This window comes from Triturus cristatus, chromosome 1_2 (assembly GCF_964204655.1).
Source record: "Triturus cristatus chromosome 1_2, aTriCri1.1, whole genome shotgun sequence".
NCBI classification, from domain to species: Eukaryota; Metazoa; Chordata; class Amphibia; order Caudata; family Salamandridae; genus Triturus; species Triturus cristatus.
The window spans coordinates 785,683,906-785,697,198 of record NC_140580.1 but is presented as its reverse complement, the minus strand read 5'-3'; the positions used below and the strand labels follow the sequence as shown (position 1 = coordinate 785,697,198).

The 13,293-nt window shown below is 42.1% G+C and overlaps 1 protein-coding gene across 2 annotated transcripts in view; it reads right to left on the bottom strand.

The window, feature by feature from the left end:
• Nucleotides 1–13,293, bottom strand: part of CCDC6 (coiled-coil domain containing 6) — a 402,320-nt gene that overhangs the window by 162,435 nt on the left and 226,592 nt on the right. For both annotated transcript variants that reach the window (XM_085608834.1, XM_085608835.1), the window contains exon 6: nt 10,402–10,558. In XM_085608834.1, coding sequence (XP_085464960.1) covers nt 10,402–10,558 — 157 coding nt within the window. The remainder of the gene's footprint in view (nt 1–10,401; nt 10,559–13,293) is intronic.

Here is a 13,293-nt window from a genome sequence, read left to right as displayed (position 1 = left end):
TTCAGGAAGAGATAAAGGGTGTATGCTACTTTGAGGGCATATATGCAGAATTGAGACCACTTAGAATTACACAAATTGTGTCATTTCAGCCCTGGCCTTAGCTAGAATCTGCAAAAGATTGTTTTATGAGATGGAATTAATTGCATTCAGGGGCTAGGCTATCAAACAGAGATGCTGGTTTTGAATTAATCTTGATAATTATCAAGAGATCCTATGTTGTTCTGAACGATAATGCTGCCATTCAGACTAGAGTATCAGCTCTATGTACCAGCATGGTCTTGGCCATAAGGCTAAAAGAATAATACAACATGGTTCACATTTCATTTTGTTAATTAATCTTGGAATTAAGAGAAGAGAAATACATAGGTGACGATTTCTACCCACGGTATCTGGAAGGTCCTTCGACACCTTCTGAGAGTCTCTACTGGCTTAGAATTGACATTTGCTACTGTGCTGTGTCACAAACAAGTCTAGGTTTGGGCTTCACCAGGTCTAAAATTATGTTTTGCTTAGATGTTCATTCTAGGAATAAGTTCGACTTTTAGCTTTATCTTGCAGGATAATGATCTATATTTTTGATCTTCTGTTTATAAAAGTTGTCTGTCTCATCTGGTTTGTTCAGGAAGTACATTGTTGTCATATTGTCCATGAATACAAGCACAGAGAAGCTTATTAGTAGAAGAAACGTTTGTTGCAAAAAGGCAAATCCGCTTGGCTCCTGCAAGTTGATACGCAATTTGGTTTCTTGAGATGACTTTCTCCACGGGCCCCCATATTCTGTAAATGTGCCCCCTATCTTGATAGCAATTCATCTGTGTTCATCATGAATGGGGGTTGAGTTAAATATTAGGCCCAACAATTAATTGTCCTTTTGCATTCACAAAAGGTATGTCGGATCTCTTTTTGGGAGTGGTTTGAATAACCTCTGAAAGATTTGCCGCTTTTAATCCCATTGTCTATTTTGTCTAGAAACTGCCTCATGCCTCGACGACTGTTGGGAATCAGGCTAATGCAAAACGGCATCACCCCCAGAGATTATTTAAATACTCGAACTGAAACACAACTTTAAGAGTGTGGCGGCTAGATTGACTAATCTGACAACATCATGCAAAGCCTTCCTTACAGATGGAGGAGTATCTAGAAGTGCACCTAGAAACGTTATTTTGGCAGTGCAGACCTCTTATGTATAGACTGTATTGAAGAGGCTACAGATGGTGGTTGGGTAGACACAGCCATCACTGGCACCTGGGAGGGTAGACCACTCAGTCTGTCGGTGTATATCCCACCAACATTACAGAAGACTAATCTCCCGGAATTAAGCAAAATACTAGATTTGACAAAATGAGACTTGTTACAGGGGGGCGGGGGTCAGGATCTGAACATGGTGTTATGCAGTACAATAGATCGCAATCCCCCCAACCACCCCAACTCCGCCTGCCCCCCACCCTCCAGGACAAAAACCGGGCAGCGGTACCTCCTTAGTGGTATACTTGATGGCAATGGGTCTAGCAGACGTATGGAGAAATCACAATCCAGACACTTCACTTTTCATTCAGGTGCACATAACAGATAGTCACAGCTCGACTATATCCTAGCTTAGCTGGGCCAATTGGCCTCTTAAGGATGTTCCACAAAGGGCACAGGGAATATCGGACCATGCTCCTTTTGGCCCAATTCAGATGCGATGCACCACTACACTATAAAATGATCACTGCATCCCCAATACCTCAAAATTCCACATATAAGTGACTCACTCGCACAACAAAATATTTAACCGAAAACTAAGGCTCAATCCCCACAAACACTATGGGAAGCTTACTAAAGTCATTAAAGGGCAAGCACCACCCCTGATGGCTGGTCACAAAAACGATTGACGGGGTGTAATTACACAATTTGAAAAAGATCCTAGAGACAAACAGTACACGTACTCCAGGACGGAAGAGGCTAAACACTTACTAGATCTTAAACGACAAGAATACAAAAACTTTGTGACTGGAGGCAAAGAGTAGTGGCCTAACATCACAGGCTATACGAGACAGAAGATTAGGCGGGGAAACTGGCATGGTTAGAAAGGCGTAAAAAAGGAAACAAATGGGTGACATGTCTCCGAACCAAAAACGAGGAGCATATAAAAGATCCACAAGATATAGTTGACCTATTCGCACAATATTACACTAGACTATACACTCCCTCATCCACTGCTACCATCGACTCCAAAGAGTTACTGTCAGACAAGCATCTTTTGACACTATCCCCAGAGGAGGCTGACTCACTAAACGTGACATTACGGACGACGAAATCATAGGCGCAATTAACATTCAAACAGGGAAAGCAATGGGCCCTAGTGGCCTACCAATTGAATTATTCAAACTCATAGCATTGACAATCGCACACCAACTACGCCAGATTTATCAAGACATTAGATGACAGGAGAACCTCCCGCGGGACGAGAGTCTGGAATTTATAGTGGTCATGAACAAACAAGGTAAAATGGCAGAATTGTGCAGCTCGTATTGTCCCTTATCACTGCTCAACGTCAAAGTAAAAATACTGGCCAAACTACTCGCCAAAAGACTATTACCACATCACAAAACTAATGCACCCATATCAATCTGGCTTTATGCCGGGGAGAAACAGCCTTAAACCTCCGATGTTTACACGGTATTCTGGGCGTGAGTTCATAAGGGAAGATGCGGTGATATTACTGGATGCTCAGATTGCGTTTAACACCATCGATTGGCCCTACCTCTACGCTTTCCTGGAACGGTTGGGTTTGTGTCCAGAATACATCTTGTGGATCGGTAGCTTTATGCTAAACCACTAGCACATATAGTGGTGAATGGGCACACCTCGCACTCCTTCCCCCTCAAAATCTGCCCATTGTCACCTTTGATCGTTGCGGTAATGCTCGAGCCACTGGATACCTGGAAAAGGAGGGATCCCATGATTCGAGGACTCAAATGGACCAGAGGGAGAATAGAATCTAGTTATATGCGGATTATATAGCTTCCCCCAGCGCTTCCATTAACAGAGTCCTCAAAATTTTCACCAATTTCTGTAAATATTCAGGATACACCATAAACTGGTCTCAATCGATACTTTGCAGCCCAAAACCCAAACTACCTCTGGGATGTACAATAACCATTGCAAAAGACAGCTTCCACTACCTAACAATCAGTGCCTCTCATGATCCCACCCAGTTTTACATTTTTTTTTACTTGCTAGGGCCCCTTAGACTACAAAAAAAACATCCAACACTGGAGAAAGCTGCTGTGGTCTCTACTAGGACGTGCAGCTCTCTTTAAAATGCTTCACTCGTCCTGCGCCACCCTGCATTCTAGAGGATTGGCTCCTTTCTCTCAAATCGCCTGCTTTCACGATCTCGGACCAAGCGACCCCGAAGCTGGCTTTAGTCCAGTCTCCAAGAAATTTGGATCGCCTCATTAAGATCCTTACAAATCACCCGATACCCGGATACATCACAGGGATTGACGGTCCCCGCCCTTGTTTATCGGCAGCCCTCAAGCTTCCCACGCCGGTTTATCCATTAATACAATGGACTAGCGCTTGACTGACGCCTCGCCCACGCATGAATTTTTCATCACCTGGCCTTGTTAAACACTGATTGATCCTCTTATACTGGACGCATAACCTGTGCTATGCTAAGTTCAGCACTACTTTGAAATTAGTGACCATTGTCCTGATGACAACCTGAAATCAATCAGGTTGAAATGCCGACTACCAGCACAGAACTTAAGACACTGTTGTGGTCAATTTATTTGTCCCGAATCTAAAAATACCAATATTGTATATAATTTTATTATTGACCACATTGTTACTTTCTCCTTACTCTTTCCACCGTTCACGCTGTATTTCTTCACACCTGCGTCACTGCGCTGTTCACTAGGACACCCAGTGCTCACTTGTGTGGTATGGTCACTGTATATTGAATTGTACTGTAGTGTTGTTATAACTAATTACAAATAATAATTGTTTCACCTTACCCTTCCTGTTGTGGTCTCCCTTCTTCTGCCCCGTATACCACTACTTTAATTGCCCCGTTCAAATGATTTCCAGCTGAGACGTTTTGTTACAAACTTTACCCGGTTTCACTTGGGTTAATGGGTCTACTCCTGTAATAGTTTATTTCTCTTTAAAATGATGGCATTGCCTAGATTCCTATATGCCTTACAAAACACACCCTACCCGGTCTCCGACACCTACTCTGCCAAGACCAAAACTGAGATCCGTACACTATTGTGGGATGGAAAACCCCCACAAATAGCTACTCACAAATTGATAAAGGGGTGGTATGATGGCTGTATAGCTCTTCCAGATATCCACAAGTATTACTGGGCCAGGCAGCTCACAGTAATCAATCCGTGGATATATAGCTCCCAATCTGATCCCGCATACCAAATGGATAATATGCTTATGGGTTCTAGACGCCACTACCCGGCGCTATACACGAACCCATTGAAACTCACCGGCCCAACACTCCACACAGTGAATCTCTGGCACAAAGTCACAAGAAAACTTGGGTGGGGAGATAGAGTGACTAATCCACACCATTATGGGATGCGGAGAGCCTTGATCGACTGAGCTAATGTCCCGGGTTCGATAAAGGGGATATGATCGGCGTTTCGAGGGTGAGTGACCTGTGGGTAAGGGGCACGGTGATATAATTTGCAGAACTACAAAAGGAATTTGTGATGAAACTCCGAGACACATCTCCAGATCAGTCACGCTCTTAAAATAGCCGTCCCACAGGGTACAGATCTCCCAGATTCACCACCATTAGAGGATAGACTCCTAAATGACCGTATAGATAACAAAGGGATCTCCTTGACGTATAAACAACTACTAAATAACACGCCAGATCCCCTCCAGAATTTACAAGACAAATGGCAAAATAACATAGGAATACTGGAAGACAGACTGGCAGGAAGCATTTGCATCCCAAAGGAGGTGGCCATAACCACAAAGCTAAGACTAATCCAACTGAAAATCCTCCAATCGTACTTCTCCTGCGTCACACTGACAAAAATCAAAAGACAGGTAGGCGCCAGGAGTAACAGAGTGCATGCAAGAAGGAACATTTTATCACATAATATGGGAATGTCCAGTCATACAGTAATACTGGCGAGCAATGGCAATGCAATTAATATTGGTCTGCGGAAGGGAACTTCACAACACACCTCAAGTATGTCTTCTAAATAAATGGGGATAATCAGATCCCAATAGGAAGCAACAAATATGGGTGACGTTGAGGTTTGCCATAGCAAAACGAAACAGCATGGAAATGGAGAGTAGGCGATCCACCCACTCTTACGGAATGGGAAAATGACATGGATTGGTCGATGACAGCTGTAAAGACCCTCTATGAGAACAGAGGCTGCCCTGAAAAAAAGGTCACAAATCTGCAACTGGAACACTCCCAGGGGTCAGATCTGTACTCAGGCAATATCCAGACATAAAATATTCAACAGGGGAGACTCGTGAGGAGAATGGGGAAGAACATGTCTGCAAATTACTGCTGTGATATAAACCGTGACTGTAAAGTAAACTTGTGTACGGTTATAATATGATGTTTCCAACGTTGCTGATTAATAGAGTTTAAAAAAAAGATAATGCCCATAGAAGAGAATCAAGGGAAAAAACGCCCCAGTGTTGCAGAGTATAAAAGGCATGGAACGTTATATACATCATCCGGTGTCCTTGTATGAAAACATATGTGGGGCAGACCACTCAGATGGTTAAACAGCGAATTTAGCAACATTGAAATCGTATAAGTTGTAAAACTGAAGGGGCTCCCTTAGTATAGCACTACACAGAGCATGATCACAGGGAAGATGAGATCGACTGGCAGGTAGAAAAAGAAATTTCACTGGACCCTGCTGAAAATGAGAATTTGCAATTGGATGAACCTACAGGACAGCACGACCAACTGCTTGAACGACATTAGTGACATGTATATACTGTTGATCGCACATCTTTAAAGAAACAAGTTAGAGGATTAACAGATATACTTTGGGGTGATGACAGATTATTATGAGATGAAGATCACATTAATAAGTGATGCAGTAATCATTGTATATGTTATGTTCCATGATTTTCGCATCTTACTGCGCACAAGGGATTCCAGGGAGCCTAGCAAGTGCAATTTTCCATTATTCATGCACGTCAGTGCCATACAATCATTAGTTAGAAGCTATGTTCTCCATGAAGCAATTTGTTTTTACTCAGGCTGTAATGAGCATCTCACATAGGATAATACTAGTTATTAGAAATGGGCATTAATATAGTTATGATATATGGTAGCCCAGTGCTGTACGCAGTTTTTGCTTTTTGAATAGTAGTTTGGCCTTAAAGATGACATGACATTAATTTCTCTTCCACAAGAATTGTAACTAAGTAGAACAGGAGCTACTGTGTGGCTTTGAACTAGCTATGATGATAGGAAGGTGATTGTGGTACATACGCTATCAATAGGAAGGCTTTGTAACACAACATATGACCTTGTAAGGATACAAGTGACATTACTTCAGGCTAATTACCCACACTTTACATAGGCCACATTGAGAAGATGGACCTTGCTCAACATGGAGTGATATCAGGTCACGCCTTCGAACCGAAGTAATTTATCGTTCCAATATGGCAAACCCTAGGTTAGCAGTAGTGTTCCCCACGTGACAGGAGGGTAGATAACTTGGCAGCATGTGCCACATCTTCCCTTCTAGTCTGCAAAATATGAGGTACTTTGCATTGAGGAGCGTAATAGTCTCCCGCTAAAGCTAAGTGGAGTTACGCAAAGTTGTGTTTTGGATACTTGCCTGTTGAATGATTGGGTTTCAACTTGCTTCATCAGTATTGACTTTTGCAATATTACGACCCGATGGTTGGCTAATGCTGCAACTTAAAGGAGAGATTATGAACAAAAGCAATGTTTACTTTAAAGACTCTTGGAGCCGTGAGCAAACTTTCAATATATATAGATTCAACATGTCACTGGCGACACTCAGTAAAGGATTATGTTGATATGTAAAAGTGTAGGCAATGGATGGCCTATCAATTCACTGTTAGAGGCGCTAATAGGCATTTTTTTGTTCACATGGAGCTGGATTTGTAACATTAACTTGCAGGTATAAAAGGTGAATTTCACATGACGACTCGTTTTAGAGCTTGGACATTTCTGTGAATTGAGGACCTTATAGGGTATACCATTGGACACCCTCGGCACTTTCAATGTAGGTGGAGGTAAAGTGCGTCAGGCAGTAGACTATATGTTTTGTAATTAATGGTTTGATTTGGTCTTAGATTAATTGAAAACATACAGATGATATAACCTACACCCACATGAAGGTGGTAACTTGAGGGTTGCGGTGGACTGCGTTTTGGAACATATTTTGACATTGCCCTGGAACTTAGGTTTTTCCAGCTCTTTGTTTTCCACATGTGCAGGTGTGGTAGTCGGTTGGCTATAAGTGCACAAATGCCCCAAGGCCCCGAGGAGACACTTTAAATCATTTACAGTCAAAATGTCGACCAACCCTGCCAACTGGTCGGCATTTGCAATTATCAAGAAGGGATTGTAAATCTGCTTTAACTTCCTTTACTTTGAACTGTTTGGACGAATTAATAAAACCATTGGGAATTGTACAGCATCTTATTTATAGGTTGTAAATACAATTATCATTTGAGCACTGCATCGTCTGCACTATACTTGCCTATATCGTATTACACTGTATATTTACTGATTTGATACATGTGCTACAGAAAGCCTATCCTTTACTGTTTTCATTTGTTTTTCTGGTATATTAAAATGCAATAACATTTTTGATGTTAAGTAGATGGTGGATTCCTCCAACTCAGAAACAGTCCCTCCTTTTGAATGAATCCCATGTGACGATGCGTTTAGAGCATAAAAGGCAAGCAGAAAAAAACACCAACAAGGAGTGCTAGGCTGCGGAAGCTCCAAATGGGTAAAGTGGAGAGGGCTTGGTCAAAGCATTGCTCTGCATGTGGCTGGACTAATTTGTTTAATGTTTTGATCGATTTTGGGTTGGCGTAACAATTCTCTGTTCAGGCCAGTCGACCTGGATATTTCACGAGGTTAGAGGAAAGTAACTAGACATCCGAAGATTAATGCATTTTGTAGCCATTGATAAAATCACAAGATTACTGTGTATCCAGTCACATTGAGAAGTTAACCCCCAGCTTCATTAATCTTGCTTGATACAAACTCAACTTGCAGAAAGTTTTTAGTTTAGCAGACTGCAGACTAGCAGTGTTTGAGACAAACGTTACTGTAATGCTGTAGTTTAATGGCTACTTTGATATTCTAAGTGCCCTGGCTATTATGAGAGCTAATTATATGGTCTTATTTCAACAACTTAAAAGGATGGGCAATGTATATTTGCAAGACTTTATCGTTGGGTATCTTGCATACTTTATAACAGGCTAGATTTCAGCAGACTAATAGAAAACAGACAATCACCAAGGTCAAGCTTGAATTACAGATATGGGTTTGTGAAGGTAACTTAATTGGTGAAAGGAACGAGAAGGGCACATTTAAAACTTGTACAAGAGAGGTGTAGAAATCATAATGCCAAGTATTCTGGGAAAGAATGCTACTGGGACACTCCCTGGGTACATTTTATCCCAGGTGGAAGCAAACCAGAAGTTAATTGACAAGTAGAGAGTGAAATGTATAAAAAGAGTAGCATGGACTACAAGCTGTAGCATTATATTTCAACTCATCTTTTGAGCTCGTATCTGGAGTGGCTGACTAATTTACAAATGCTGCCCCAGCTCCCAATATTATCAAGCTTAAAATGGCAGCAAATATTTGTGGCATTAGAAAAGCGTTATTACATAAGTGACTCACATGTGACAGAAGATTTCAGAGAAAAAGTGTGTATAAGTTTGTGATTACATGGAATAAAATTGGTTTAAAACTGAAGAATCTGGATGATTATCGTGATGGAAACCGTGGAGCCAGCAGTGCATTCGGGTCTGGAGCGAATTCTCGCTCCGGCTTATTTTCAGCAAATATTTGGACACAAAAAAAGAAACCCTTACAACAGAACTTCTAGTAGTCAGAAATCAAGATCTTCGGCAGGTGCTGCTCTGAGAAGCGAGAATACGGCATTCTATTTCACCCACATGAAAAAATAAGTAATTATCACAGCACATTCATGAATCCCAATTTCTATTTCTGCTTTGCATGCTGGTAATTGGCCTTCTACTTGTAATGGCAATAAAATGAGACAACAAACACTAGAACAAGCCAACAAGAGCCTGGAGTAGCATAGGCCAGCCTGGAGGGAAATACATAACTGAGTGGTGGCTGGCCCCTAAGAGCAGCTTGAAGTTGCAAATGATTTGTCAGGATGCCAGGACACTTCTATCCTGTGGCATGGGCTGATCTCTGTAGTTCTTAATATTTACAATTTGTGAATAATAAATTGCCCATAATGCAAAAGGTAAATAATTAGGTGGTAAGCACATAAAAACATTTGGATACTGAACAATCGAATTAAAGCCTAAACAACACTGTGGAGCGATAAGCATAATAAAATGACTCAAAAGCAGTAAAATATAGAAAAATGTTAAAAAGGAAAGTGTAAAGAGTTTAATAGAATCAGTAAAGATTTTGCTCTAGTATGGTCTTCAAAATTATTTAGAAAGCATAACAATCTGGCAACTTTGAAAATGTTCTTATACTTCAAATGTTTGAAGGGAAGAGGGATGCAGGAAGGGTTACTAGTGAATACTTTCAAGGAGAATCTTTAACGGTAGCGTCAGGGAAGCACTAAATGCACTGCAATTCAGTAGGGTAAGTAGTGTAGGGAAAAAAGACCTGTACATTTTATCACAAAAATAATTATTTCCGTTTAATGTCTAAACCCTTCCTCCAAGACAAATAATTATATGTGGTTACTGATCACATTTACAAATTTAATAAAGCCCAAACATACCTTAAAATGAAATATGAAGTTCCAGAATTAGGTTAGCAATATTTTACATTTCTAGACCTTCAGACAGGATTTACGATTATGTCTTTCTAATTCATGACATTGGAAGTTTGAATATTAAAGTTCACCATTTAACAAATTAAGTTAAGTGGCTTTTCTGGTCATAACTGAGCTGCACCTAGCAGTGATTATCCAATACGGTCACATTTTTTAATGTACGTGACACTTCACTGTAGTTATCAAGCTAGAAATAAAGGCAGGCAAACTAGAAACCTCAGAGATAAAATCAATAGAAATCCTGGTATTTTTAAATCTTATGTTAACGTACTATAGTTATTTAAAAAAGTAATTTATTCAGACTTTCATTTATCCCGGGTAGGTTCAATCATTAACACCTCAGACGAGAGAAAGTCTAATATCGTACCTTTCATCATCCATTTCTAAGCTCGATTCACTTTCAGACAATTGCCTGCATAGAGCTTCTCTCCGCTCCATTTCTCTCTGTAATTTTCTTTGGAGTCTTAAGTTTTCTTCCCTCATGTGACGCTCTTCCTCTAAATATTGAGCCATTTTTTCAGTGTCTGCAAATAAAAGTGGTAAAAAGAAGTTCAAGTATGAAAACAAAGTGCTGTGGTCTATACAACACAAAGCATCATCAACTCTTGAATCTTAACACATCGATATTCACCACAAAAAACTATATGGAATACTCAATCACCTTCCAAACACCAGATTCTAAAGGTATGCAACCTTTACCACACAGGCAAGTAGAAGTCAGATTTTTAAGGTACCTTACCCAAGCAGGTAGAGGGGATGATTTTACTACATTACGCAGAGTGGAGGTTGCTACTGGGTAGTTATAGTGATGACCACTTTTCTATAGGAAACTGACTGTTAGAAAATAACTTAAGTGCCGCTTGACAAATCCTCCCTGGGGAGCGGGGGGGTGGGGGGTGGGGGGGGGGGTCCACGAGCACATTCAACAGAGGGCTGGGAGAGTAGGCAGGCATAGCAAGCTGACCAAGCAGATCAAGTAAGTTAGGTAGCACACCGAATCAAGGAGAGCAGGAGCATGACAATGGACCATGTAGGGCAGGAGGGAGGGATTAGGGCGCATTGCAAGAGGGGGACAGGGGCAGCAAGCTGAACCTGCAGGGCATGTGGGCGGGGCAGAGGCAGCACAAGACACAATGGAGGGCAACAGGGAGAAACATAGTGCAGGGTGAAGAGGGCAGGGCAGTAAGCTGACCACGCAAAGGGACAGTGGCAGCACAATGGACCATGGAGGGCAGAAGGAGGGGAATGTACATGGACAGCCAAACGCAAGCGAGCCATGGAACTTAAGTTGGAGGAGCACCAGCAGCACATTAGCCCACGCAAGGCAAGAGGGCATGGAGGAGGTGATTAGGGGAGCGAGCTAAGCAATAGAGGGCAAGCAGAGGAAGCACAAAAGATCACAGGACAGGATTGGGGGGTCATGTACAATGGTGGGAAGACTAGAGGGGGACAGGGGCAGCAAGCAAACCACAGAGGAAAGGCATGAAAGGGAAGGGGCAGCACAGTGGAATATGGAGGGCATGACTGAATGCACACTTGTAATGCGCATGGCTACCCAAGGGCATCCCAGCGCTTCCTGTGACACCTTATCATTCAACACTGATCAGGGAAAGAGAAATGTCTTCAACTGCTTCCTGAACCTAAGATAGTCCGATTCCAGACGAATATAATCTGGAAGCTGGTTCCAACACTTGGCTGCGTTGTATGAGAACCGCCGACCTGTCCATGACCGTTTGATCCCAGGAACTGCAAGTAATCGTTTACTGCATGGTCATGCAAGCAGAGAACAAAGGAAGGGACGAGGAGCTCAAGAAGCAGCAGTAAGCTGACCACGGAGGACAGGCCGACAGGGGCACTAAGCTGTCCACAGAGGGCTGGTGCAGAGCCACGCAGATGGTGAACGGAGGGCAGGCAGTGGCAGCAATCTGATCAGGGAGAGCAGGCCAAGAGTGCCAGGTTCAGTATAATGGACCATGGAGAGGAAGGCAGGGACTTGCAATTGGAAAAGAAAGGACAGGGTAAGGAAACTGCCCACAAGAGGGGGGGGGCAGGCCAGCACAGGCAGCTTCCAAAAAGGCAGGTGAGGGACGCGCACATGGAGAACAGATAAGTCGGCCAGGGGTTGGACGCTGACCACATATGGCAGGCTGGAAAATGGACACCAAGAACAGAAGGCAGGAGGGAGCAGCAAGCTCACCATAGAAGGCAGGAGGTGGGAGCAAGAGCACGCAGATGGAAAACAGAGGGCAAGTAGGAGACGCAGCAAGCTGATCATGGACGGCAGGCTGCAATGAGTTGGCCACCAGCAGGTGGTAAGGCTGTGTCAACCCCCTGTTGAGAATGGCCTAATAATGTGAGCAGTGAAGGTGTTGACTGAACAGGTTAGCAAAAAACAACTAGAAATTAGAGAAAAAAATCAAAGGTTAAATGGAATTTATAGTATGGTATGGTAAAATCTCCTCTAACATTAGAAAAAACTAGAAATTCACAAAAATACAACAGTTAAAGTGATGTTACAGGTAAGTATGGTAATAAAATCTTAGCTTACATTAAGAAAACCCTAGAAATTCACTGAAAACTCAAAAGGTTAAAGTGATGTTCTAGTTAAGGGTAGACAAGAGTTAACAACTAACTCTTAAAAAAAGCACATAAATTCATCACTTCATTTTCAATGAACTTACTAACTTGTGCCCCATCCATACACTCCTTATGACCACACCTAATATCAATTTACATTAATGAGGTGTACCTGTTAAATACCTATTCCGACATAGAATTGTAAGTCAACAGCTTTACATCTATGCTTTAGCCACTGATAAGGCATGTTTGTATAACTACTTTACATATATTCTTGATATTAGTAGAACGGCGTACACCATTACAACACCACTCTCAATCATACTGCTACTTTAACTGTTTGTGAGTAACCCATAGATTATACATTCAACAATGAATGTCTCAGGACCTAGGCTGAAACAGGACTGAGACCGAAATCTGGGATCATTGCAGGAATGCTATAAACTCGCAGCAATGAAGAAAAGGCCTTCAATTACATTGTGTCCAGGACAGCCTCAATTAATGGTAATCTCTACGAAGAAGTCCAGCGCAACTTCGACTTGTTGTTTGTAAACCCAAACAACGAAGCCAGCCTTTTAGCAGTCTGTTGAGGTAGGGAAAGACTGGTATCCCCAACTTCTGAAGGTGTGATACAACCATCACGATCCCTTTCGTGCCCATTCTAGAAGCACTAGTGAAGCCA